This window comes from Dermacentor silvarum, chromosome 9 (assembly GCF_013339745.2).
Source record: "Dermacentor silvarum isolate Dsil-2018 chromosome 9, BIME_Dsil_1.4, whole genome shotgun sequence".
Lineage (NCBI taxonomy): Eukaryota > Metazoa > Arthropoda > Arachnida > Ixodida > Ixodidae > Dermacentor > Dermacentor silvarum.
This window is the reverse complement of record NC_051162.1, coordinates 92,856,500-92,881,345: the sequence shown is the minus strand read 5'-3', so window position 1 is coordinate 92,881,345 and position 24,846 is coordinate 92,856,500. Positions and strand designations below refer to the sequence as shown.

At 46.0% G+C, this 24,846-nt stretch overlaps 1 protein-coding gene across 3 annotated transcripts in view; it reads right to left on the bottom strand.

The window, feature by feature from the left end:
• Window positions 1–24,846, bottom strand: part of LOC119463350 (eye-specific diacylglycerol kinase) — a 461,935-nt gene that overhangs the window by 352,377 nt on the left and 84,712 nt on the right. The window contains exon 1 of one of the 3 annotated variants that reach the window (XM_037724160.2): window positions 19,546–22,939. The exons of the other annotated variants lie outside the window; for them this stretch is intronic. Coding sequence (XP_037580088.1) covers window positions 19,546–19,691 — 146 coding nt within the window. The 5' untranslated portion in view covers window positions 19,692–22,939. Of the gene's footprint in view, window positions 1–19,545; window positions 22,940–24,846 lie in introns of those variants that run through there. 3 annotated transcript variants of the gene reach the window in all.

The following is a 24,846-nucleotide window of genomic DNA, read 5'->3' as shown; positions in this document are numbered from 1 at the left end:
CACGCTCAATCTGACACATCCACGTAACGAACTTGAGAGCGGGAAAGTTAACGCGAAGCCAATTGCATAGTTCTATTGAACATATCTTAGAGCAAGTTTTTCAGCTGTGGGTAGTTAAGGAACCTAATTTACTATAACTAAGTACAATTCGAAACATTAGTTCAGTCAAAAAGACCTGCTTTTTTTTCTACGAATTGATTTTTTTATTGCGAGAAATAAAGGTGAAAAAGTTTTTCTAATTTTTTTTTCTTGAGGAATTCTAAATGTTTCATCAGGCGGCTTTCTGAGGGTAACTTAAGCTGCGTTTTTCTGATACTACGAAACGACTAGTCAATCAAGGAGAACAATGCTGCAGAAAAAAAAAATTCTGGAGCTTTACGTGCCGAAACAACAATCTGGTCACAAGACAAGCCCTAGTGGGAGAACACCGAATTAGTTTTGACCACCTGGTATGTTATTTAACGTGCACCTAAATCTAAAGAAGGGAGCGTGTTCTCCGAAAAACCCGCTCGTTTATTTAGGTGCACGTTACAGAACACCAGGTGGCCAAAACTGATTCGGAGTTCTCCCACTGCGGCGCGCACTCGAAGCAACCTTCAAGAATACTTGCACCAAATCCACCCGGAAAGAGCTCACCACAAAATAATCGGCGGCGCAGACGCATAACATCGAGAGGAGCATAGCAAACCTAACGCACCTTACCTTTTTCGCATTTTAAAGCAGGACCTGTTCCCCGAACACCGCAAACCAATTTATACTAACAGGTTGCGTTACTTCTCCATGAACCCTACTGAAAACAGCATTCCGTCTCTTTTGCCGCTTCCGTTGGCATTGACTCCCCTCAACTTTCAGGCAAATGTCATTGTCTCGAACGGGGCGCGCCTGGCCAACGCCATCATGTAATTTCCGGGCACGTATCCTAGGTTGCACGGCACCACTTTGTGTTACGCTAAAGTTGAGCTAGACTCGAAGTTTGGCTTAATATTTACTGGGCCGTTATTGGTTTGCTCGGTTGTGTGTCGACAAATGCGCGGAACTAAACCGCTCACCGAAGCACAGCAGCAGCTCGTGCAAGTTCCGGTCTTTTCACTAGCATATACGTGCATGAAATACATTAGAACTGGGCGTTATTTATTTATTTTTTGTTAAATATACAAACAGGGACGTTCAACTGCTCGCATCGATTCAATAACCCGCGTTTTTCCTGAATTCACGTCGTATCGATCTGACCTGCGCACACGAGGCAGCAATTTGAAGGGGCGTAGTTGTGGTAATTATCTTCTAATCCAGCGCTTGCCAATACCTGTTCAAGGGCCACGTTGCAAGTTGGATATGCCCGCTAAGGAGCCCCCTTCAACTTTCAGGCAGTTCCATTAATTTCAAACAACATTCGTCTTCCTAAAAAAAAAAAAAAAAACTATACATTCTTCGGCTTTACGTGTCAAAACAACGATACGATTATGAGGCACGTTGTAGTCGGGGATTCCTGATGCATTTTGAAACGCCTGGGGGTTCTTTAGCTTGCACTCAGTGCACGGTACACGTGGCGTTTATTGTATTTCTCCCCCGTCGAGATGCGGCCGTCGCGGTCAGGGATTCGATCCGGCACCCTCGGGCGTAGCAGCGCAACGCCTAAGCTACTACGCCACCACGGCATGTACGTTCGTTTTATTCGCGATGTTGGTTTTGTATCAATTCTACACGACACAGTTTCCGACTGGAACTGTCTCCCGGGGGCCATTTTCCAGTCCCCTAGGTTGGTTAAAGCTCTAGAAGAGCATTTGTTCGAGTGAATGAGTGCTGTATATATATACAGGGTGTTTCAGCGAACACTTTCAAAAATTCTTAAAGGTTGCCTGTGGCAGATAGCAGAATTCTAGTTCATGAGCTGGTCTACTCGAAGAGACGGACATGCGCAAGAAATTGAAATGTATAATAGAATTATTAACAAAAATTCACTAATTAAGTTTCACGCTAATAACCTGATGGCCAATATTGCAATTTACAAATTGTAGCCGTGGAGTTCGCAAGGCGGATCCACTTGGAACGAATTCTCGGGATGACACCAGTTTCGACATATTATTTCTCGAACTTTGCGGAGAAATGCATTGGCGTTTCAGTTAGTTTCTTAATAAAACGTCGCTTTATGCATTGAAGCACAAAACTAACTGGAACGCCAATGCAGTTCTCCGCGAAGTTCGAGAATTATTATCTCGAAACTGGTGTCATCCTGAGAATTCGTTCCAAGTAGATCCGCCTTGCGAACTCCACGGCCACAATTTGTAAATTGCAATATGGGCCATCAGGTGATTAGTTAAAAACTTAATTAGTGAATTTTTGTTGATTAGTCGATTATGCATTTCAATTTTTTGTGCAAGTAATGTCCGCCTCTTCGAGTAGACCAGGGGCGGTATTCTGTAAGAGTCTACGTGGTGGACTGTCCATTTTGCCATTTCTGTGACCGTTGATTCGCTGCAGCTTGACGCGCAGGAAGGCGCCAGCCAGTCTCCTTTCTGCACGTCAAGCAGCAGCGAATCAACGGTCGCCGAAATGGACATTCCACTAGGTAGACTCTCACAGAATACCGCCCCAGCTCATTAACTAGAATTGGGCTATCTGCCACAAGCAATCTGAAATAAATTTTGAAAGTGTTCGCTGAAACACCCTGCATATATATATATATATATATATATATATATATATGGCAATTTTTTTGAGGACAATGCTGTTTTACGCATTGAAGCACAAAGTTAACTGGAACGCCCACGCATTTCGTCGGACACTTTGAACAATAATATCTCGAAACTGGTTCAGTCCTGCGAATTCGTTCCAAGTGGATACGCCTTGCGAACTCAGCGGCTATAATTGGTAGATTGAAAGATGTGCCGTAAGATGCCTAAATAATTAAAAAGGTAATTAGCGTAATTATGTTACTTATTCAATTAGCCGTTTTGATTTCTCGTGGAAGTAATGGCCTCCTCATCCCGTAGTTTAGATCAAGGATTATAATTGTGCTGTCTGCCACAGGCAATTTTTCAAAATTTGTTGCAGCTAAAATGAAACACCCTGTATATACTCAGGCAAAATCATGGAAATAGCTCCCGGTGCAGTCACGTATCGTGGCAAAATCGACACTTTCGGCTTATTAGTGAGTTCTGATGCGCTGTTGCCTGGTGGACAGCATTCCTGACTCGGCCATTACGTGTTTTTGTGAACACGCGTTGCTATTGTGCTCGATCAAAATGGCAGCGGGTCGTGCCAGTGGTAGGAAACCAGGAAAAAGAAAAAAAGTAACATATGACACCGACATAAAGGAAAATGTCGCAGTTTCATCCACAAGGCGAAGCATCAATTGCGATAGCAAATTAGTAGAGAGCTATACGGAGTAAGGATAGTAGTTTTATCAGCTGTATAATTTTGGACATGCAGCAGCACCAGCAACGCGCAGAACTGTTGTCGACGCCGTCGGCGTTTTGCCCGCGTTCGCACCGAATCCGCGCGGCGTTAGTGACTGTTGCCGGTGCCTCTGGGGACGGCTCGGAGGTTTTCGACGAGGTCAGAACGGGACACTCGTCGAGCAGCGTCGGAAGTCTTTACCACCTCCTCGCCTCGCAACATTTTATTAAATACTTATATAAATACGCATTTGGTGCCGCAGCTAAACGCCGCCTCCTCTCCCTCCCTCCCGTCCCCCCACGGCCTTTCGCGCTACGGAAGAAGTCGTGTTTGCTCTCCGCCGTGCGTTCGCTCTCCGTGAAAGCGCGCGTCCCTCGCGCGCTTTCACTCGCACATACAGCATACGGCGCACGGCGACGATTTAATCGCCGTTGGACTCCATATGGAACCCCACGGCGACGGTGATGGCCGCAACGTCGCTGATTGCAGAAATCCGCTTGGAGTGTCCATATAATTGCTATCGCAATCATATTAGATTCCCCGCTGGTTTTACGTTAGTCTCTTTGTAACAGGGACGGTATTTATTTCTGTCGACAGTACTAGCTTATTGTCAGTACGTGGCACTGATAGCGACTTGCTGCGCCCTCCGAAACATCTTATGGCCTGAATTATCATCCTGTGACCTGCATTGCCCTTACGAGTGTTTGTTTATGTATACAGAGAACGTCCTACAAAATTTTCACACATTTTGCTACGTTGAGTGACATTTACACTCGTCTTGCGGAAAACCGACAATTGACTTCAATTCAGTGCCAAAGTGTCTTCATATCGTGACCGCCATTTTACTGTAGGTTCCTTTATATACTATGCGTATTGGCTTACACCATGCGGTGGCGTTTAAAATTAGCCTTTGCAGTTGGGAACACTGCATGTTATCCTTACGCACGAACAAACTCGCGCTGTGTTCTTAAACTATGCAGCTTCGATAGACATTTCACGATCACAGCTTCGATCACACAAGACTGATTGCGTTGCTTTTATACGCCGTTGCCAGATATAGCTGTACTTGATACCGGGACACAAACTTCTGCAGCCAAATAGTCCTAACTCAATTGATAGGTTGCAAGTGGCATGCCGCAAATCTACTATGACGTGCTCCAATAGATTAATTTAGGGACCTCTGTTCCGGAAGCGTTCTTCCTGTAGCTTGACACCGCGCAAAGCGACAACGCACAACAAGAAAGTGATTAGCACCGCTACACAGGAAGCAAATCGAGGCGTCCCCTTCCAATATGCGTCGATTATGTCCCGCGCACCTAATCGCTTTCATTATTTGTCAGTCTCGAGTCACACGCACAGCTCTTGGGGGCGTTATACACCCATCAAGAAGAAAACGCCTGTCGTCCGCGGGGAGTTATCGGTGTCCGCTCAAATCGACATGGCGCACATATTTTTTTTACGCCGCCCCACAGTTCCGCCGCCCCCGGGAGAGTCGATCTCGCGGTACAGAGGCATTCAATTCGAGGCAGATGTGACGACGCTGTCGTGTATGCGGCTGGCTGTATCCTGCTAAGTGCTAAGTGGACGCATTCTCGCGTTGCCCCGGGTTACGTCGGACTAATCGAACAGCCTCTCGTTTCTGTCACTCGTTTTCTTTGTTTCTTGTCCCTGCTTTGACCGTCATGCTTCCCTTTGTGCTTTCTTCATAGTTCCTTTATGCTTCCATACTGTTTCCTTTATGCTTCCATTTGGTTACCTTTATGCTTCCTTTCTTTGTTTTTTCTGTCTGTTTCCCTATTTCCTTTAACGTTTAGTTCTGAATGGAAGATGAAAAAAAAATAGACGGAGAGAACGGACATGGCAGAAAAAGTGCAATGAGAGAACGGAACACTTGTCGTGCAACTTGTCAATCGAATAACCCGTGTGATGGACGCCCGCCAGCTCACTTCCTTCCCTTTCCCGTTTCTCCCGTCTCTCCCGTTTCCCACCCCGCTTACTTCCGCCTTTGGAAGGAAGTTTCCTCCAGGAGTGTCGAGAGCCTTCACACGTCGCCGATTCATACCTTCTCGAAACTGGTCCGACCAAGCGTACGAAAAAAAAGGAAAAAAAAACAACACCTCTTCATCTGCCAAGCAGTACGCGGGAAACTGCACCTCCCGAAAGGGGCCCGTCGCAAAAACGTTTGGGAAAGAAACGGGAAAAACAATTACGTCATTTTTTACTGCCTACTGTTTCCCATCGAAGATAGTAACCTCGCTTTTTTTTTAATCTGTTCATTCTCAATACTGCTTCAGGGGAAGCAATCCCCGATTTGCCCCTTTGCTGCTTTTTTATCATCGGAACTGGGCCACTTGGACAGTTCGTGGTAAATAAGTAACGGTTTGCAAGGCCTAGAAGCAGCCTAAGGCACTTTTGTTACCCTATTGTCTTCATTCGCACAGAGACAAGTGCAGGTGCTGAAAAAATAAACACATAAATGCTTACTACTGCTTACTTGGAAAATGAGTAGTGTCATGACATTTCTCACTTTTTAATTTTTTTTGCATTAAACGAAGGTCCCATACCTTGAGACAGTAAGAAAGGGAAAAAAAGAAACAACCTGAGAGAGTTCTAAATAATTTACTAGAGTAGCTTTCTACATACCAGCTTCGTTTCCCAGGAGCTGTCATGATGCCACGACACAGAGGGATGTCACGTGAGTGCATAACGTTGCGGAGTATTGCAGAAACTTGTTATTATTCTTGTTATTATTTGGTATGAAAACAATACGATGCACAGAGAGGGTGAAATAGGGAAGGAGCAGGCTGGAAGCTGCCACCGAGAGTGGCACAAAGCCCACCTACTCTTTAGGAAGGAGTGGGTAGAAAAGGAAGTTGAATAAAGGGTGAAGGGAAGTAAAGAAGAAAGGAAATAGCAAGATGGCAGCCTTTCCCAGTCCCCCTCACTTGCTGAACTGCACGCAGATAAATACGGCTACGCCCCTTAATCTCCTTTCACGTAGGTATCACATGGTACGTGATAAATCTTTTCAAACATGTTCCGCTTACGTTGTCGGACCTATGTGAAACAAGATTGAGAGTGTAGCTATCTCTGTCAAACTCGTGTCAAATATATTGGTGCTCACCAGGTGGTCCGAACTAATACGCGGTTTTAAACTACGCCTTGTCTCATCGCTGGTGTAACTTCAACTTGCTGCCGCATAAAACTAAAAAAAAATGAATAAATAGATAGCCTCAAAGGCAATGGTGTTAGCCACAGAACAAAGCAGCCCCCTTAATGGGCGTGACGTTTATAGAGCACTTTCTCCTCTTTGTCTCCTTTCTTTCTTTTCATCCCTTTAAACACCTTCCCCCGTGTAGGGTAGCAAACCGGACGTGCGTCTGGTTACCCTTCCCTGCCTTTCCTTTCTTCATTTCCCTCCTCCTGCTATAGAGTGTGGCAAGTGACCGTGTGAGAAAACGTGGTTGCCAGTTTGATTCTTGACTACAAGTGTCCGCTTTACCTAAATTAGCAGAATACAACACCTACTGTGCTTTGGTTTAGGGGTACGTTAGAGAAACACCATTGGTCGAAGTCAATCAAGAGCCCTACGTCTAAAGCAACGCACTGGACACTAAACGGCAATGCTTAATTGTGTTGAACCAATATGCTAACCGAAAGTGAGCGCCTGTTGTCAAAGACACAGGAAGAGAAAGGAAAACAAAAATGTATAGCATTTTTTTTTGCCTTATGCGGGCACCAATGAAAAATATCAGTCGAGCTGCAGTAGGAAATTACTCTGCTCTCGCAGTTGTGACAACGTACGGTTTACTCATGTCTTTATCATTGTCATCATCATCATCATCATCATTGCCATCATCAACATCATTCTTATCCCCTGTCTACCTTCCCCGTGGAGAGTAGCACGTTAGAAAACGCTGGCTAGCTCTAACGTCTCCGTGTTGGCGGTTTAACAAATTATTTCTTTCTAAGGTACTCTTCTTACAAGCCATTTTGCCACCTCTTGGCGCGCATGCGAACGAGTCTATATTAATCTGTGTCTTATGTAAAAATCCTTTAGTTGTAAGTACAGCGCTCGAGTTGCACGTTTCTTCCATATCCGTCGATTCCCTGCGCCATTTTTTGTCCCAACTATACGAAATGGCAGTAAATAAAAGTCTGCAATCATAGCGTTCTGCCGTTGCTAACGTATTCGGCAGAAACAAACAGAAGTTAACGACTGGGCAGCGAACGATGGATTAGAGGGCAGAGGAGGTTAGCCAACATTCTAGTTGAGAATAAAAGGAAGAAAATGAGTTCTCGCGGGCCATGTAATGAGTAGGGCGGATAACCCCGGCTTTGTTAGTGTTATAGAATAGGCGGCAAGGGAATGGAAGCGCAGTATGTGACGGCAGAGAACAGTGTGGTATGAGGAAATTGGGAAATGAGAGCTGGTACAACTTTGAATCAGCTAGCGGACGACGGGGGTAATTGAAGGGGGATGTCTTTGTCCTGCAGTGGACATAAATATAGGCTGATTATGATGATCGTGTGAACAGGGGTAATTGGAGATCGCTGGTAGAGGCATTCATCCGGCAGTGTGCATAAACGGGCTGATTACGATGGTGATGATGGTGTCAGGTGACGCCAGACAGGGGTAATTGGAGATCACGGGGTGAGGCGTTTCTCCTGTTGTGGATATAACATAGGAGTATGAACATGATGATCATGACACACCAAAAAAAAAACAGCATGTTCTCAGCTACATTTATGTCTACGGTTCCAGTCTGTTCCACGACGCTAAACGAATGCGACTTTTGCATTTGCACTTGCATCGTTGATGTGTGGCGATATATCAGGCCCTATGCACAAAATACCCAAGATTATGCTTGACTGACCTGATGTTTTATGCACCCCTTCCTTTTTATTTCATGCATCTTTTCTTTCACATTCGTTGGAAGCATGCTTTTATTTTCGATGCTTGCGGTTACATACCCGGATCTTCGGCGGCTCATTTTCTCAGATTTGCATAATTTAGTAAAGGACAGACATGCAAAACGTGATCCCGTACTAAACATCTGGTGTAAGATTGGTTACCATCTTTGCTACACTGCTTGTCGGCGACCTAGCCTGGCTTGCACCGACTTTTCTCGTAGTCTTGTAGCTCGAAGCTGTAGCGATCTCCAATTACCCCGGCCTTGTCGTCGTCCTATATAGCCTATCTACGACAGTGTGGCTGCTTTTTTTTCTTTTTCTTATAGGCACTTTTTTGTGTTTCAGACCTGGAAGCCCTGTTATCCAGCCCTCCATAAGTAACCCACGATCATTTCGAGAACGAACTTTGCCCGGCGAGGAAATGGACAGAACCAAAAAAAAAAAAGAAAAAAAAAGACGCCCCTTGAACTGCAACTCTTCGGTTAGTTCTTGCTCCAGTTTTCTTGACGAACGTGACTGGCGACCGCGTATGCTTTCTCAGACCGCTCAGCCGACTAACAGGACTGAACACGCGCCGCTCGATTACACTTCTTTCTAGCTTGAATGGTTGACTGGGTCACCACTTCTCGACTGGCTGCGTTAAACCGAGCGTTGCCTTACTTGAACTATGCAGGCTAATGTCTCGCGACGTCAGCCACGCGTCTCGTCTTCGAGGCATTCAAAACGAATCGTCCTTTCCTAGAAGGAAGCTCTGGATGTTTCGCTGGTGTTGCAAGCTAGGGCTCTCGTTTGGTTCACTGCCAGTGAATGCCGCAATAAAGGGAGAGAGAGAGAGACAAAGAAGGCATGGTTAAATAGTAAGGACAGGTAAACTAAACATAAACTTCCGCAGCTAGGTCGCAAAGCGGAACAGACCAAATGAGTTCAACGGAAATCTGCGTAAAGAATAATGGCTCCTCGAAAGTATGACGTGCCGTCGACCTGGTTGCTTCTTGTGTCGAAAGGGAACGGAAGACCTGGGTTCTTCGAAAAGTCTCGCTGTAGTTCTTTCCTGGAAGAGTTTGCTCGGAAAGGAGGCCCGGAGTGGCAAAATCAGTTCTAGGACTTCTTGCGCGAAGCCGGTTGTGACAAGCGGCTGTGAATTATTGTTGCGATGTGTGCGTGTGATGATGATGATAATGGCGTGTGTGTGTATGTGTGGCACATACAAATCTTCATCGCATCTACATCCCTCCTGATCCTCCTTTACGTCTCTGTTCTTCGTCCCCTTTACCCCTGTCTGAAGTAGCAGGCCAGCGACGCGGTCATCCGGTCAACCTCTCCGCTTTTCCCCTCAATGAACCTTCTTCAACCTCTCTTATTACGACGTGCTAGAAAGAGAAACAAATTGAAATAAGAGAAGGACAGTAGAAGACGCCATTTCCTGTACTGGTCTTACTTCCCTTTGTTTCGCTTGTACCGCTTTTAAACACGGGACGCAAATACGTACCAATATAAGGTTAAGAGAAAACAAAAACAAAATCAAAGCTAGGATGTCAGATAAAAATAAAATCAGATTGTCCGTTTCTTATGAGAAAAATAGCACGGGTGGTAAGGGGAAGAGAAACGCAGTTCAGGGCGTTAACGTATTAAGTGGACTCGATGGAGATTACAAACGTTTCCGGGATAGCTTTGAGTCGACAGACGCGATGCCATGAGGAATAACTGGAGATCGCTATATAGAGAAGCCTTCGGCTTTCAGTGGACGTTGTTTGTTTATTTGTTGGTTTGTTTGTTTGCTTGTGTGTTGGGGGTGTGCCCAAAGTGAAGTAAGCCGTAAGTAATTAATAGACGTAAATATGATGACGGCGATGGGGCACAACATTGGCGATGATGATGACTATGGCCAAAAGTAGATGGCGGGTATAACATGTATTACGTGTAAGCAGAGCAGCGAATTAACCGCAATAGCTGCAAACGTAAAAAAGAAAACAAAAAGAAGAAAAATTTCTGGTTTTCTCCGTGATTGATGAACTTATTTCAGAAGTACTTTTTCATTTCGTTATATACTTGTTCCGACAGTCTTGCGTAATTTAATTGCTTTTTTTTTCTTTTTTGTCACTTCCCTAGCTTGTTAATATTTTGGGAAAGCCAGTGCTACGGTGGCCAAACTTTTGATGTTTGGCATTTATTAAAGCAGGGAAGATAAGTACATTGTGTGTTAACCCTTCCAAAAATGAAAGTTCATTTACCATCAATATGTTGTTGGGTAATTGGTGAATCAACATACTTTCAACACAATTTCAAATGACATTGAGTTCGCTCAAGAGTTAGACAACGATATTACCATTGAGAACTTCTCGATTAATTATTTATTCGGTAATCTGTGTTGATTTCTGTAGTTGTTTTTTGTTGTGTAGCAGTTGAGTTCAGCGTATAACAATTAGGACTCGCATATGAAGGTGACACTCGAAATTTTTAATGCAAAGCCTTCTTTGCCTCATTCTTGTCACTTTGCGGTAGGTAGCTTGGTTCTTATCTGAACGAATTCGTTCAAATGATCGTGGAAATTGGCCGAAGTCGAGGTGTGTACCCGACTCCGTATGCATGCATATCCTCAGTCTCGTCGCTTCTAGTGTAATCTCACATTTTTGAATCGAAGAAGAGCGGGCAAAGAGATAGAGAGAAAGAAAGGAACACAAGGACACTATTATATTCGCGCCTATTTAAATTAACACTAGTACAGACTCGTTTCATTGCTGTCATTCATTTTTTAAATATATTTTCCGCTTGACAGTTCAAATTTTTTGGCCGATCGCGTGCAGGTTGAGATGAGAAGCTTAGGAAATGTCATTGACCTCAAGGATCCTGGTCAAGCATTCCCCGGGTTTAAGAGTTTAAGCTCCCTCTAATCCGGGCGGATTTCGCACGCGCGCTGACAGCGCGCACCCCCTCATCTTCGCCGTCTGAAGAACGTCTTTGTTGGAGTTCGATCGCCGATGTGCTTTCGCCCGTCCCTCATTTACATGGGGCGCGAACCGATAGGGCAAGTCCCAATTAGCCTCGTCTGTAAAGTTGAAAAGCGCGAGCGCCGCGAACGGACTCCTGTTTATTCAAAACTTCCCTCTTTCGCGTAATGAAACTTAGCCACGCGAATCTCCCACAGAACACGTCAGGTACATGCACGCACGTGGCTCACATGCCGAGGTTTGAAGAACGGGCTTGAATGATGGGTTCATTTTACATGGTCACGTTTGCAGTGACGTTGAAGAATCACACTACCAAAAAATAAAATAGAAAAAAAAACAAGCCTGAGTTTTTTTTTTATTTATTGCTTAGGAAATGTTGAAGCCTCTACCGGGCACCGACCACTCTTTTTCACGTGGAGATGAGCAAGTAATCAAGTCCGCAGATATGAAAAAGAAATAATTTAGGAGCACTCAAACCGAAAGTCAACCCAGAAACACTCTAACACAAAGTCCAGTCACATAAGTACACTAATACCAAACTAAAACTGAAAGTTAACTCAGAAACACAGCTACTCAAAGTCCTGTCGCGTAACTACACTAAAGTCAGGGCACGTAAGAAAACACGAAATAGCTTCACACGAAGGCACATGAATCCAGGGAATGAATGGGCCAAGGTCAGGCCAAATTAAACATATTGCCAAATTAAACATATTGCATTCTGCTGTCCTCGCATGAGGAAGTCGCAGCTGTGTTCGGCAAGCGGGCGAACGACGTTGGCAACGTTGCAATGCGGCGGCTCTTTGCGTGCTCAAAGCGTTGGCACTCCTTGATAACATCGTCGACTATCGCACAATTCCTACACATTAGCAGATTGAAAGCATCGTCAGCGATGCCCTTCAAAACGTGCCCGACCTTGTCCGACTCACACATGTCACTGTCATCCTTGAGGTACCGAGCTATAGCACGTCCTGGACATAAGTGACGTACGATTCCGTGGAAGATTGCGCACGAGCCGCTATAGGCCTTTCTTTCATCGCGGCGTTCTTCCACCCAAGTGGACGGCCAAACAAGCCCTTCAGCTTGTGCTTACACGTTTCCCAGTCCGTAAGCTCATCTTCGTAGTTGTCAAGCCACACGCTCGCCGTGCCTTGCAAGTATAACATCAAGTTCGCCAGCACTACAGTTGCATCCCACTTGGTGCGGGAACTCACACGCTCAAACATGCTGATCCAGTCTTCCACGTCGACGTTATCGGTTCTGCAGAACGTTCCTGGATCTTTCGGATACGTCACGACAATGGTTGGGGTTGTCGCCGCTGGCGCAGGTCCCGCGTCCTCCGTCATGATGTTATTTCCAAGGCCACGACCGCTGCGGAGCTTTGTGGTCTCTTGGGAATACCCAGCACCTCCACCAAAATGCCACGGGGCAGAAATAGCCAAGCGAAGGTGTATTTACACGTATTCACAAAATTGCAGCAACGCTGGATACACAAGATGGCTGCCCGAACCAGCCGCGCGCTCTCCTAGCCAAATCGTCTTCTTTGTTCATGGACACACCATGCCCCACTGCTACGTAACAATATAGAGTGGACTTATCACAGCTAAATGCGCCACTCAATAGTTTCCAAGAATATCGCTCGCTTCTAGAAATTAACAATCTCCCTCTTTATTGGTCGCACTTATGCTCAGATAAACAAGCAACAGAAGCCAAGAAGGATAAGGTTAAGCTCAGTCGTCAGTCTCCAAAATCCGAAGTAGCTGGTGAAGTCAGTCTGCTATCTGTACATTTATTGCCGCGCATTCCCGAATAAGCGAACATGCTCGCTTACATTCTAGAATGTGCAACAGCATTCGCGTCGCTTGATCAAGCTGATTAGATAAGTCTCTTTGGCCACAGAACCACGACAACATTCTAGGATCTGTCGTGGTTCAAAGATTGGCGTATATTACGTGCGGACAGGTGGACCCAATTTGCCTTTTAAATTGCGGCCAGAACCAACGGGCCTCCCAAAAGCATATGTTATTGGGGCGCTCTCGCAAGCCCCCTCCGAACAAACTACTGCCAGCTCCCTCAAAGGAAGCCTCGGAGGACCCTCTTAAGGTCAGAAGACAAGACCACCCAAGAAGATCTCACGATCTGGGCTCTGTAGGTCGCCTCAACCAAGGCCACCTAGAGGCCTAGGCCTCAGAACATTCTGTCTGAAATTTTGAATAAAGTTGTTTCCTCCTCCTCCTCAAGGGTTCGATCCCGGCTACTTTTCAATGGGGACGAAGTGCAGAAAAAAAATGCACGTGTACTTATATTTGGTCGCACATTAAAGAAAAGCCAAGGAAGTCAAAATTAAAGCGGATGCCCCACTAAGGCTGGCCTCATAAGCAAAGCGTGGATTTAGCATGTAAAACCCCAGAACTTAATTTCTTCAGTAGGTTAGCCAGCCGGTCAATACACTGGCTAGCCTCCCTATCTTTTTCTATTTTATTCCTCTCCTTTCTTTCACCCTCCCTCTTGTCACACACAGACGCACTTCTCCGATCAAGCAGCGTAAACATCTGTCCTCCTTGCAAGTGCTCGCTCTGCCCGTGCATTCATGAGCTCCGTTATAGTGAGGAGTCAAAGAAGCTGCATCGTCTCCGCAGCAGAAGAAGGTATAGCCTGAAGGCGCGATACCTGCTTGAATGGTCCTGCACGACGTATTTGACACTGACAAAATAAAAAGGCCACATAACGATTGAAGAGAGCTAACGCGTTAACAAGGACAGACTGCCAAGCACATTCATCGATCTGTGCCGGATAAAACTGCTGCCGCAAGCGTCTCAACGTCTCTGTGGAGTTTCGTGCACTTGCAAATGACCCGGGTGGTCTTCATTTGCGTAGCGAGGTCAGAAAAAAAACGCGTCATCATCAAAAAAAAAAGGGGGCCACATAACGACTCAATAAAGCTTAACACATTAACAAGGACAGACTGCCAAGCACATTCATCTATTTGTGCCGGATAAAACTGCTGCCGCAAGCGTCTCTATGGAGTTTCGTGTACTCTGAAATGACCCGGGTGGTGTTCATTTGTGTAGCGAGGTGAGAAAAAAAAAGCTTCATCATCCATGCTACAGCACTACAGCACAGACGCACACCGGTTGCTTGAGTGAACGTGTATGGCGTAATTGAAACTTACAAAGAGAGCCATGCAAACGACTGAAGAAAACCAACACTCTAGCAAGCTGGCTCTGTCAGCGCATTCATCGATTCGCGCCGTATAACACTGCTGTTGCAAGTGTCTCAGCGGCTCTTAGGAGCCGCGTACACAGAATCACAAACACACGCTCACGAACAGTCAAACGCACGACGACATGTGCAAAACAAACAGTAGAAAACAAAAAAGCAAGGACAGACGCATCGAGCGCCCACGGCAACGCGCAGCTGTCTCCGTTAATTACCAGTAAACGCGTATGCACGGTTGAATGTCGTGCGTACCAGACCCTAGACACGTACTCTTTTTTTCTCCCTCTCTCTTGTTAAGAAGCAAACATCAACGCCATTCACAAAGCCTGCTTGGACCCGCATAAATTTTACCAGCCCATTCTATTAAATTTCCATGCGTCCCTCTTTCCATACCACGCGATCGGCGTGGGTGTCTTACCCGATTAAGAGAGATAACGCGATTGAAAGTAAACGACAGGGCGAATAGCGTTTGCTGGTGACGACGTTCCTCTGCTTTTGATCCCGCCCCTGAATCTTCTATGCGCGTGTTGAATCACAGCGTATACAAAGCAAGAGAGCGTCGCTTGGCTATGCCTTCTCAAATAAATAACGTTACTAGCGAGGGTACATCGATCGCATCAGCCTGTAAAACGCATTATAGCATCAACGCTGCTGATGCGCGTCCGCGCGTGAGTTGACGACGATGACACAAGCGCGACGCCTTGCCCTTGACGACGCACAAGTCTGCTCGCAGTCGATGCCACACGCATGTGTCACTGGTGCCGACGACGCGAGCGCCGCAGTGGGGGTTCCGCTACGACCATAGAAGGCGGTCGTGCTAGGAGCATCAATGAAAAAAAAAGCGAGCCGAGACTTGCGGGTGAACCGTCTTTACAACGCGCTGGGCACTTACAACCGAATACCAAAAACTGGCGCAGGGGGTGGGAGGGGGGGGGGGGGGTCTCCTTTTTCGGTTTCTTATTATAAAATGTTGAATGGTAGACGTCAGCTGCATGCTGCGCAAGAGACAAACTTTGTATCACAAGTGTCCTTTGAGTGGCAGGTTTTTGCCGAGAGTCCCTTCAAGCGCAGCTGACGTGACAGTGTTGGGACACCTGCCGTGGACGATTTTAATTGTTGTTCCGAAAGAGAAGATCCCCTGGTATGCATATAACAGTCGATACCAGATATACCGAACCCACATGCAATATTTATTGTCTATAACGAACAGCTGTGAAATCCCCTTGATACAATAATTTTTGTTTGATCCAATTATTACCTATATTACCTATATATCGAGCTTTATTGTGATCCGCTTCAGATACAATATATCCGGGTTCGAATGTAGGTAGACGACGAAGATGACGATAGAAGATGACAGTTTCTGGAAGCCAAAGAGCATGAGAAGTCAGAGTAAACAGTAGCCGCGGGTGTAATGATTTGACAATCATTGGTGCCATTACAAGTATGGCGCAGTCGACAGGATTCAGTGCTATATACTCGTAGTCGTGCGGACGGCTCCGCCTTCACAATGACGGTGTGCGTCGCCGTAACCACAATCCATAAAGACCGTATCGAGTGCATCAGCGGTGAACGCTGCGTCTGTGGCAGAAAGTAAGCCAGTTCCCGTGAGCCTTGACTGCTTTTCGAAAACGTGTATACTTGATCCAGCGCTGGCGAGTATTTTCAGGACCCATATGAGCGACCATGAATATCGAGCAGCCATCGAACATTTTTATAAGGTGCGTCGCGACAGAACTAAAGCACAGGGACCAGCATTTACGAAGGTGGAGGAGGCAGCTTATTATTTCTTAACGAACAAACGATATTTTCCATGACATAGTCCAGTTGAAAGAAGAAAACAGCTGACGGAAACGGCAGCTATCGGTGCTTTTAATGGAAAGAGTCCTCCAACGCCCTCAGAGAGCACGAATTAAGTTTATCAAACTGGATCTCTACGACAGATCATCGATAGAGAGGCCATGAGGTTCGCCTTGATTTCTGTGAATACGCCTGTGATCGGAACTATTGGTAGGCTGGTATATCGAGGAGGTTATGAACAAGGTTAGAATCTGGGCTAGTTTGTAAGGCAACATCTTTGAACAAAACTGCGCAGAACATGGCTAGTTGCAAACACATACACAGCGCAATATGCGTTTGTTTGCTATTCGACGGGCCCCGTCTTTTGCGCTGTTTTGTTCAAATATTATTATTAACTTGCGGTTGTACTTGGGAGGCGTCGCACAGTTCTGGGGACGAGACTTAGTGACTGGAAAAGGCAATACATCCTTAAACGCAGACGATAAAAAAATTGACCGAGATTTCTGGTAATAATCGCCGAAGTTGGGACAGGACAATCGCTTGCAAGTACCGCTTCGGCCCTGTTATTGTCACTATCTTTTAAGGAGATACGCTTGCGACCAACTCAATTTGCTCTGAGGAACGCTTGGTACGACCGGAAGGAAAGGTTTGCGATGTGCACGCAGCCTGAAATAGTAAAAATACAATACAGACAACACCAGCAGACTTTTTACCATTCAACATCAAAATTTTGAATCCTGTTAATGAATACGTCGAGAGAAGCACAGTTTACAACATCGGCAGGCAGCAATGTCTGCGCAAATACGTGTTGATCAACGTGATTTTTTTTCGAAATTCCATGGCGACGCGCACGCGCACGTTGAATGCTAATACTTCCAGATCCCTTGGGGACTAGGGAAACACTGCAACTTTGACAATACTCGCTGCATTTAACTGAAAGTCCTTATACTTGTCGACGAATGGCGTTTTGCGAGGTGAAGACTGCTTGCGGAACTGTATGGAGCCCAACAGCCACCTGCGCATTATGTTCGACAAATTTCTGCGGGTCACTGCCCGAGATACGCCTTTGTCACACCCTAAAATGGCTCAGGGACATATTCGCTTTGGAAGTCACGTCTCATTACCGACTGAAACGTTGCGAATGCGAGGAGGGGGAATAAACTTTATTTAGAGAAATCAGCAGACGGTAAAATCGTCCGAGGGAATGCGAATAACATTTTTTTTCTCGTTTAAATACCACCGTTAGATGCGAAAAGCATAACATCCGCATACGCGGATAAAGTTACCGTCTCCTCATGTTTCTTTTCGTATTAAACTGCTTTTCTTTGCTTAAAAATGGAGACGAAAGGGGTAAAACCCTGCGGTGGCTTGGCATGTTGATGCCTCTCCATTCACGTCAACTCGCGCTATTCGAAACGCACTTCACGGGCACTTCTCGTCGTGTGTCAGGACACGACGGCCCAGATCAAATTAGCGTCAACTTTCACGAAACTTCCCGGAACATTTCTATATATAGAGTTCCCCGCGCTCCCACTTTATATCCATGCTGAATATTTTCAGTGATCGCCTCCGAGTTAGTCTTGAAAAAGATTGAAGGCAATGCGTACCATAATTTACAGGGCATCGCACAAGGATATGCTCACATATACACCACTATATATTTGAGTATGCCCAAGCCTCCCGAACAATACGGTGAGCCCATATTATCTTCGTAATACTTACTTTTGCCCTATTTCCAAGCAAGATGTGATAACTACATTCCCGATGTGAAACAAGAAAAGCATTGTGATACGCCTGATAGCAGCAGGAAGGAAACTAAGAAATTGTCCTCTACCTGGCGGATTTCCGCTGAACTGATTTGCTACATTCAAGATTACCTCACATTGTAATTAAGTAAGCGTGTGAAGCATTGCTGCGTGTGAGGTGTATAGGCCGCGTGATTGATCCCTGCATCGATATGCCGATGACGATACCAGTATCCACCACCATGCATCATTATGAAGTCATCTTTGCTCAAAAGCGCTAAAAAGAGGAAAAAAAATACAGAAACGGCAACGAAAAATCAACGACGAACCGGTCCTGCCTACGCTTGCCTTTTTGGGGCGCATTTCTTGCTTGGGATGATTCATGAGTTGTTCTTTATTTATGAGTGCCATCGTTCGACAAACACTGCATGCATATCCCGCAATCACGCTGCGACCTCACCTTCTTCCATATTCGGCGTCACAAGAGTATCATTCATTTGGAATATGAGGACCGCGAATATATATGCAACTAAAGGTATAAGTACAAGCTGCTTCGCATTGATGTTTCTTTGGAAAGATGCCAGAAAATGCTTGATATACGTACAATCAATTAATATGTCTACAATCAAACGAGTGCACACGGGTCTTGACTGTATGCGAAACCTGCAGAAATAATTAATAAACCGAATTCAATACAAGCGCGAAGGCGCATAATAGATTCGCGCGACTAATGTCAATAACTGATGAGACATTCTTAATTCGCTGAGTGGCTGAGGGCTGCTAAATAAATTCCATATGCGTCCGCAAAGCTACCATGAACTATAATGCCATTGTATGTGCAGATGTGTTCCAGTGACACGTGTGGGAGTATATTACACGCTACACCAACAGCAAGCTTCGCTGGCTGATTATCTCAGAACTAGTGATAGTAACAAGATTCAAGCAAATAAACATGCCTTTAATGAGGGCTGACTAGAACTGAATCCCTGCAACATGTTCCCTAAGCCGATTATGTAATGTTATTTCATTAGTATTGCATTCTCCTATGGGAAAGAAGGTTCTGTTGTAACATGATTCTCCTAGTTCACACCATGGTTTTAATAGTTCAGATGAAACCGCGCACCACAAAATATAAGTTTCTTTCTTGAGCGACGCAAATAAAAAGCTCAGCCTTAAATCATGAAACGCAAGTACCAGAGGTTTCGAGAGAGCTGCAGAAAATTTTAAATTAGGAGGATATGCGTCGTAGTTTAGAATGCACCGCTCCCAACTCGCTGTCAAAGGCAGTGAATCATCTGTGAAGCATTATAATCATCCTATACGCCGCAGATATAGTGAAATTAAACTGAAAACACTTATGAATGAATTATGAAGTACTTATGAATCATGACGTAGTGCACCTCAAGGCCTAAAGTTAACTGCATCCTCATAGACCATCACCAAACGCGATTTACGCAACATTTATTTTTTATCATCGCCGAAACCTGTGGCAGGGTCACGGACAGAGTTGAAGCAAGCAAACTGACCTTGAAGTCGCAGAGGTGACCACGAAGTCGTAGCTGCCGGACGTCTTGCGAAATGGCGTGGACCACATGTCCCATTGCGTTACTACACCAGGTGCTAGCCGGAACAGATCGGGGCAGCACCCGCTCGAAAACAGATTGGCACACATGCACTTTCGCGTTGCACAACACCAGAACCTCTCGACGACACCGATATGCACAGGAGCAACACTGGAACTGCGCTTGTTACTGTAGAAGTCCTTCAGTGGCGTCGGCCAGGTCGAATCTTCGTTTCTGTGCGCGCACTCACAAGTTTGACTAGTTCGTTGAGCTAAGAGTCTGGCTTTCCCTCACTTGTTAGAGGGTAGACATTAGATTAGGCACTCATTCGTCGACGCAAAAGAGTTTTAAGCAGGAGGTGTGCCATAATTTATGACAAGATCACTGAAGAATCTGAAGAATAAGAAGTTACTACCGTTAACAAGCCCTGGAGGTCGAATGAAACGAAGGTCACGATCTTGTCTCTCCTAAAGCACGTGAGGTGTTGGATTCGTGGTGTGCCATTTGTGTTAATATAAACGCGCGAGTATTAAAGAAGCGTGGTTATGCAGTGTTCTTCAAAGTTACGCTAACCGCTGTTTTTTCGGAGCGTATAGAAAAAATAAATTTAGAAAAAAGCTACTCCACGGCACTTCGAAGTTGGGATTGACGACCGCTGCCACATAGTTCAGAGGTTCTCGACTTGTCCCCTGGGTCAATCCCTTACTTGAATACAAGAGAACCTACTGCATCAGCGCGACAAAAACAGCTTGCCAATGCCCTCTATGATCTTTCGTTTTGTTTCTCGATGGGCTTTCTCTGTAAACACGTCGTAGACTTCGGTCACTATCCCGTCCCGAGCTGAATATAGTGCTTTGACGATTGAGAATGGAATAAGGCGGCGTTTATTGACTCTGAAAGCGTCGACTGAATCACAGCTGCGGACGTCCAGTGTATCATGAGCCCTTTACGACTGCCCGCCGTTCATAGAAATGACACCGAGTGGCAATCGCTTCGGAACCACTTTATGTCAACGTCTTCTTACAGTGTAGGTGCCTTCCTTACTTTAGAGGTTTTATCACCCCTCAAAGGGTGTGACGTCACTCTAGAACAGCGACTGAAATACGTTCGTCTCGGCGGAGCTACTTGGTAGTCTTTTGCAACTTCATTTAACTCACTTTTGTAGCGTCGCTGCTGACACTAGCGAAAAGGAGAACATTGAAAACGAGAAAGAACGCAAGCAACAGAAATAAACGCAAGAGAGGAAAGAGTGTATTCAACGCGCGAAAATTGGTGGATGCTCAAAGCTCCAGAACCTCTCAAGCCGGCACCTCAACTTCCAACTTTTTTTTCTTTTTAATTTGTGGCGTAACCTGTGGAAGTCGTGCTACGTCAAGCTTTCGAGGTCCCCAAAGAAACTCAGGGGGTTATCTACCCAGCCCAGATGAATGACCACCCCGGTAAAGGCGAAAAAAAAGTGCTTTGTGAGGTCAGTGGCTTCCGAACTTTCCTCGAAGGCGTCGGTTGTTTCAAATGAAGGAGTAAATCGTTCAGACATTAGGTTCGCATGACTAACGACACACTCCTCATGGAAGAAAGACAACTTCTTTGCTAGACAACACGTTTTCTTTTTTTTTCCAAACGCTTTGCTGCGTACCTGACTTGCTTTCCCAATGAAGTTAATTCACTCCTTACGTTTTTGTGAATCCAGATATTGTAAAGTGAACCACCTGAACAGTAGACTATAATGCTAAATCACGCAAACAACTGTGCTAACTAAGTAACTTACTAACGGTTGTTTAGTTTTGACACTTCGTTTACTAACTACAGATTTACTGCTGTTACTTTTCTATGGGCTGTGTCATTGCACAATCCGAATCAACGTTATTCTCACTAGTTGTAGGACAGGCACTGTGGTGTCTTGGTGAGCCTATTGGCTTGCGAAACCCAAGCTGGTGAGTAAGTCTAACCTGGTCGTCACACTTGTTTCAGACAAGGAAATGACGTGTACGTGTAGAACGCATTAAATACGATAGACAACGCCGGCCGGCAAGCGTGTTTACAAAACAACTGTGAGGCCTTCCCATAAGCGCCAATGCAACGAAGCCGGTGAGCACGTCGATCTTTGCACTCAATCTGCGTTGGCCTTTACAAGCTTAGTTTCCTTTTCTTCTAAGTCTCACTCTGCAGTAGCAGCTGTTACGTTTTCACAATTCCGTGTGTCGTTTTCTTGCCCTTTGAATGCTGACCGGGAAAGACATCGAGCCGAGCGTTGCAGGTCATTTCGCCAAGGGCGAGAAGAAAAACAAGTCGCAATACTCAACAGTCAGAACACAACGAAGGTCACGACTCTAAAGGCACTTCGCGTACCACGCACTCCGTCTACGCTACGTCACGCTTACGCTAGGCCTGAATGAACGACGTTATAACATTTTCGCTCGGAGACGCTTGTGTTCGCTTACTCGCAGGCGGTGGCGTACCGCAGCTGGCTGCCAAGTCTCAAGCGAAGGGCGTCCTGTGACGTCACCCTGAAGCACTGTCTTCGCTCCGTGAACTTCACAGTTGCGGAGTTCCACCCGAGTGACTCAGAAGAGGCCGTTTGGCGGGTTGACTTCGACTACGAGTTACGTCTACGAGTAACAAGTATGACGCTGTAGGCGCAGGGTGAAGGGCTCGCGTCTCCGAAGACGTCCTCCGCTTGCCCGCTCTGCCGTCGCTAAATCGGCGATAGTGACGAGTTGACTTTCCAGACTCACGTAGTCGTGCGCTGCGGTTCTGAGTGGCTGCCGAACTGCTCGGCGTGGGGAGCTGCGACTATTCGTTCGGGTATACGACGTCCTCTGTGATGGGCTCGGGTCTCCAAAGACACAGTGCGCTTGATGCCTACCGTAGCTAAATCGGTGGCGAGAATGACAAGTCGATGACTTTTCAGACTCACTGCGTGCGCCGTAGTAATTAACTCCGCAGATGCCAGAGTGTTGAGCAGTGTTCACTCGTTCGGCAAACAATGACCACGATGAAGATCTGTAGTCTTCAATGACGTCGCCCGCTTGGCGCGCTGCCCTCGCTGAATCGCCCGACTGGGTTGTTTCCAGATTAACTCAGACAATGCAGCGGTTGTGAATCGTTCCGGACGGGCCCGCTTGGCGAGCTGCGTTCGCTTGTTCGACGAACGATGGCCTCGAAGTGTATAGTCCGGGTCGACATTGTCCGGGCGGGGAAATCACTTCACGAGACGCTCTTCCGGGTGCGTGATTGTAAAAACCACGCTACTGTACCCTACTAGCAATCCATATCTCTCTTCTTCGGTTGCGTTTTCTCAACTGGGAAGCTCATCGCGCGCGCGTGCCTACAACACCTGTGGCTCGCAAAGAGCAGCATACTGATGGCCTTATTGTGTTTTTGCCTGACACGCCAGCCCTCGGGAACAGAACACAGCCTGCCGCGAGTCATGCATGGACGCGCCAGCTGCGGCCATCGTGACAGCGGCCTGCCGCGTTTTTTTTTTTTTCGTTTTTTTTTTGACAAGTTTCTTCATTTTCTTTTTCTTCGAAAAAAAGGTGCAAGGGAAGCTGCTTGCGTCGAGGCGCAAGTGCGCGCGCTTTAAAAATAAGAACGGCAAAAAAAAAAAAAAAAAAACACGGAGTGACGCGTAGCGCGCGCGACCACGTGCTCTTCAAACGCGCGCCAATGAGGAAAGCTCTCGCGCTTGCTCAGCTGTGCACATTCGAGACCAAACAGATGGCAGGCAGGCTGGCACCCTGTCTTACACGTAAGAGAAGGGCAGTGAGAGAGACGAGCATCACATTCATAACAGCGGGAATTTTATTCGCACAAAGCGGAGAGTGCGCGCGTTTGAAAAGCCGTTTTGCAATTCTGTCCGTGTAAGCGCGTGGACGGATCCCGTCAGTTTTTTTTTTCTCTCTCTCTTCAGACTCTCAGGGATGGTTGATGTGTGCCCGCGCGCATAGGGATTTAGCGAGACCCGGATGATACGGCGCTTTGTTAGGAATGCGCGAGGTTTCTCATACACCGATTCCTTCGCTTGCACGCGTGTTTACTGTTTGCGTGTACGCAGCTGCTCGTATACGCGTTTATTTCGTTGTTGGTTATTCTTCGTTGTTTTTTTTTTTCGTGCGCTCTGTTATAATGTCCAATTCTGAACTGATTTGAACGAGAAACTTACGCTTGTCTATCTAACTGTCCTGTTCAAAGTTGAATCAGCGATATACCGAAGCTGGTATAATAAAAAAAAAGAGGAGACGAAATGCGAAATAAGGTGGTGGGGCGCGTGCGATATTCCAGCACCTTTCCCTTTCAATCGAATAACCCAATATAAATTTTGCGGTAATTTTGAAGTGACTCAGTTAGCCCCACGCATCTCACAAATGAACTGTGAAATCTATTGCGCGACCGACATGCAAAATAGGCTTACGATTACGACATGCTTCGCGCACTCTATTTATAAGGTTCATTACGTTGTCTCGATGTTAATGAAACTGGCGGAAATTTTGCCATCGGCTTTCCGCCAAATTGGTTTATCAACAAACTAAAGAGAAATGACATGCGAGACAATGGGAAACAACACAGACGCAGGTTACTTGCTGGGGTGGAAGTCGAAATATTGGCAACTCTTGTATCGCCGGCTTCACCACAAACCATTCACTGATCAGAGAATGATGACATGAAGTGATATAAAAATGTGTTCAACCAAAAAGCACATTTCGCAAACGTGTTTAAACAGTAAATATAGACAAAAAAAAACACCAACAATACGACCCGTTCTGCAGTTTCTGCAAGTAAACACATGGCAATCGATCAAGTAATTCGAATAATACGAAATAAATATAAAAATGTTACACAAGGACATGCCAACTGTCGACGCACGTTTCAACAATGCTTTCAGAAGACATCGGCGAAATGATGCCAAAATACGATCTCTCTCTCTCTCTCTCTCGCAAGCGCGCGCACACGTACAGACACAAACACAAACGCACGCACGCACGCACGCACATACAGAAAAAGCGTATCATCGTGCTCTCGAAAAGAGCCCCATCATCGGTTTTGAGTAGTTGCCGGGTCATTGCGGCACCATAGGCCATGACCTCGCTGACGGTGTCACTCTGTCCACCCAAGTCGGCATCCGTACTGTGCCGATAATTTCGATACCTCTGTCTAGAAACGACGTTGCGCGAAAACTCGGATCAGTGGCTCGTACCGCGATTCTTGCTAGAAAAGTGTTTCAGGGCCCATTTAAAGACCTTTTCCTTGCGTAGGGTAGCTAAC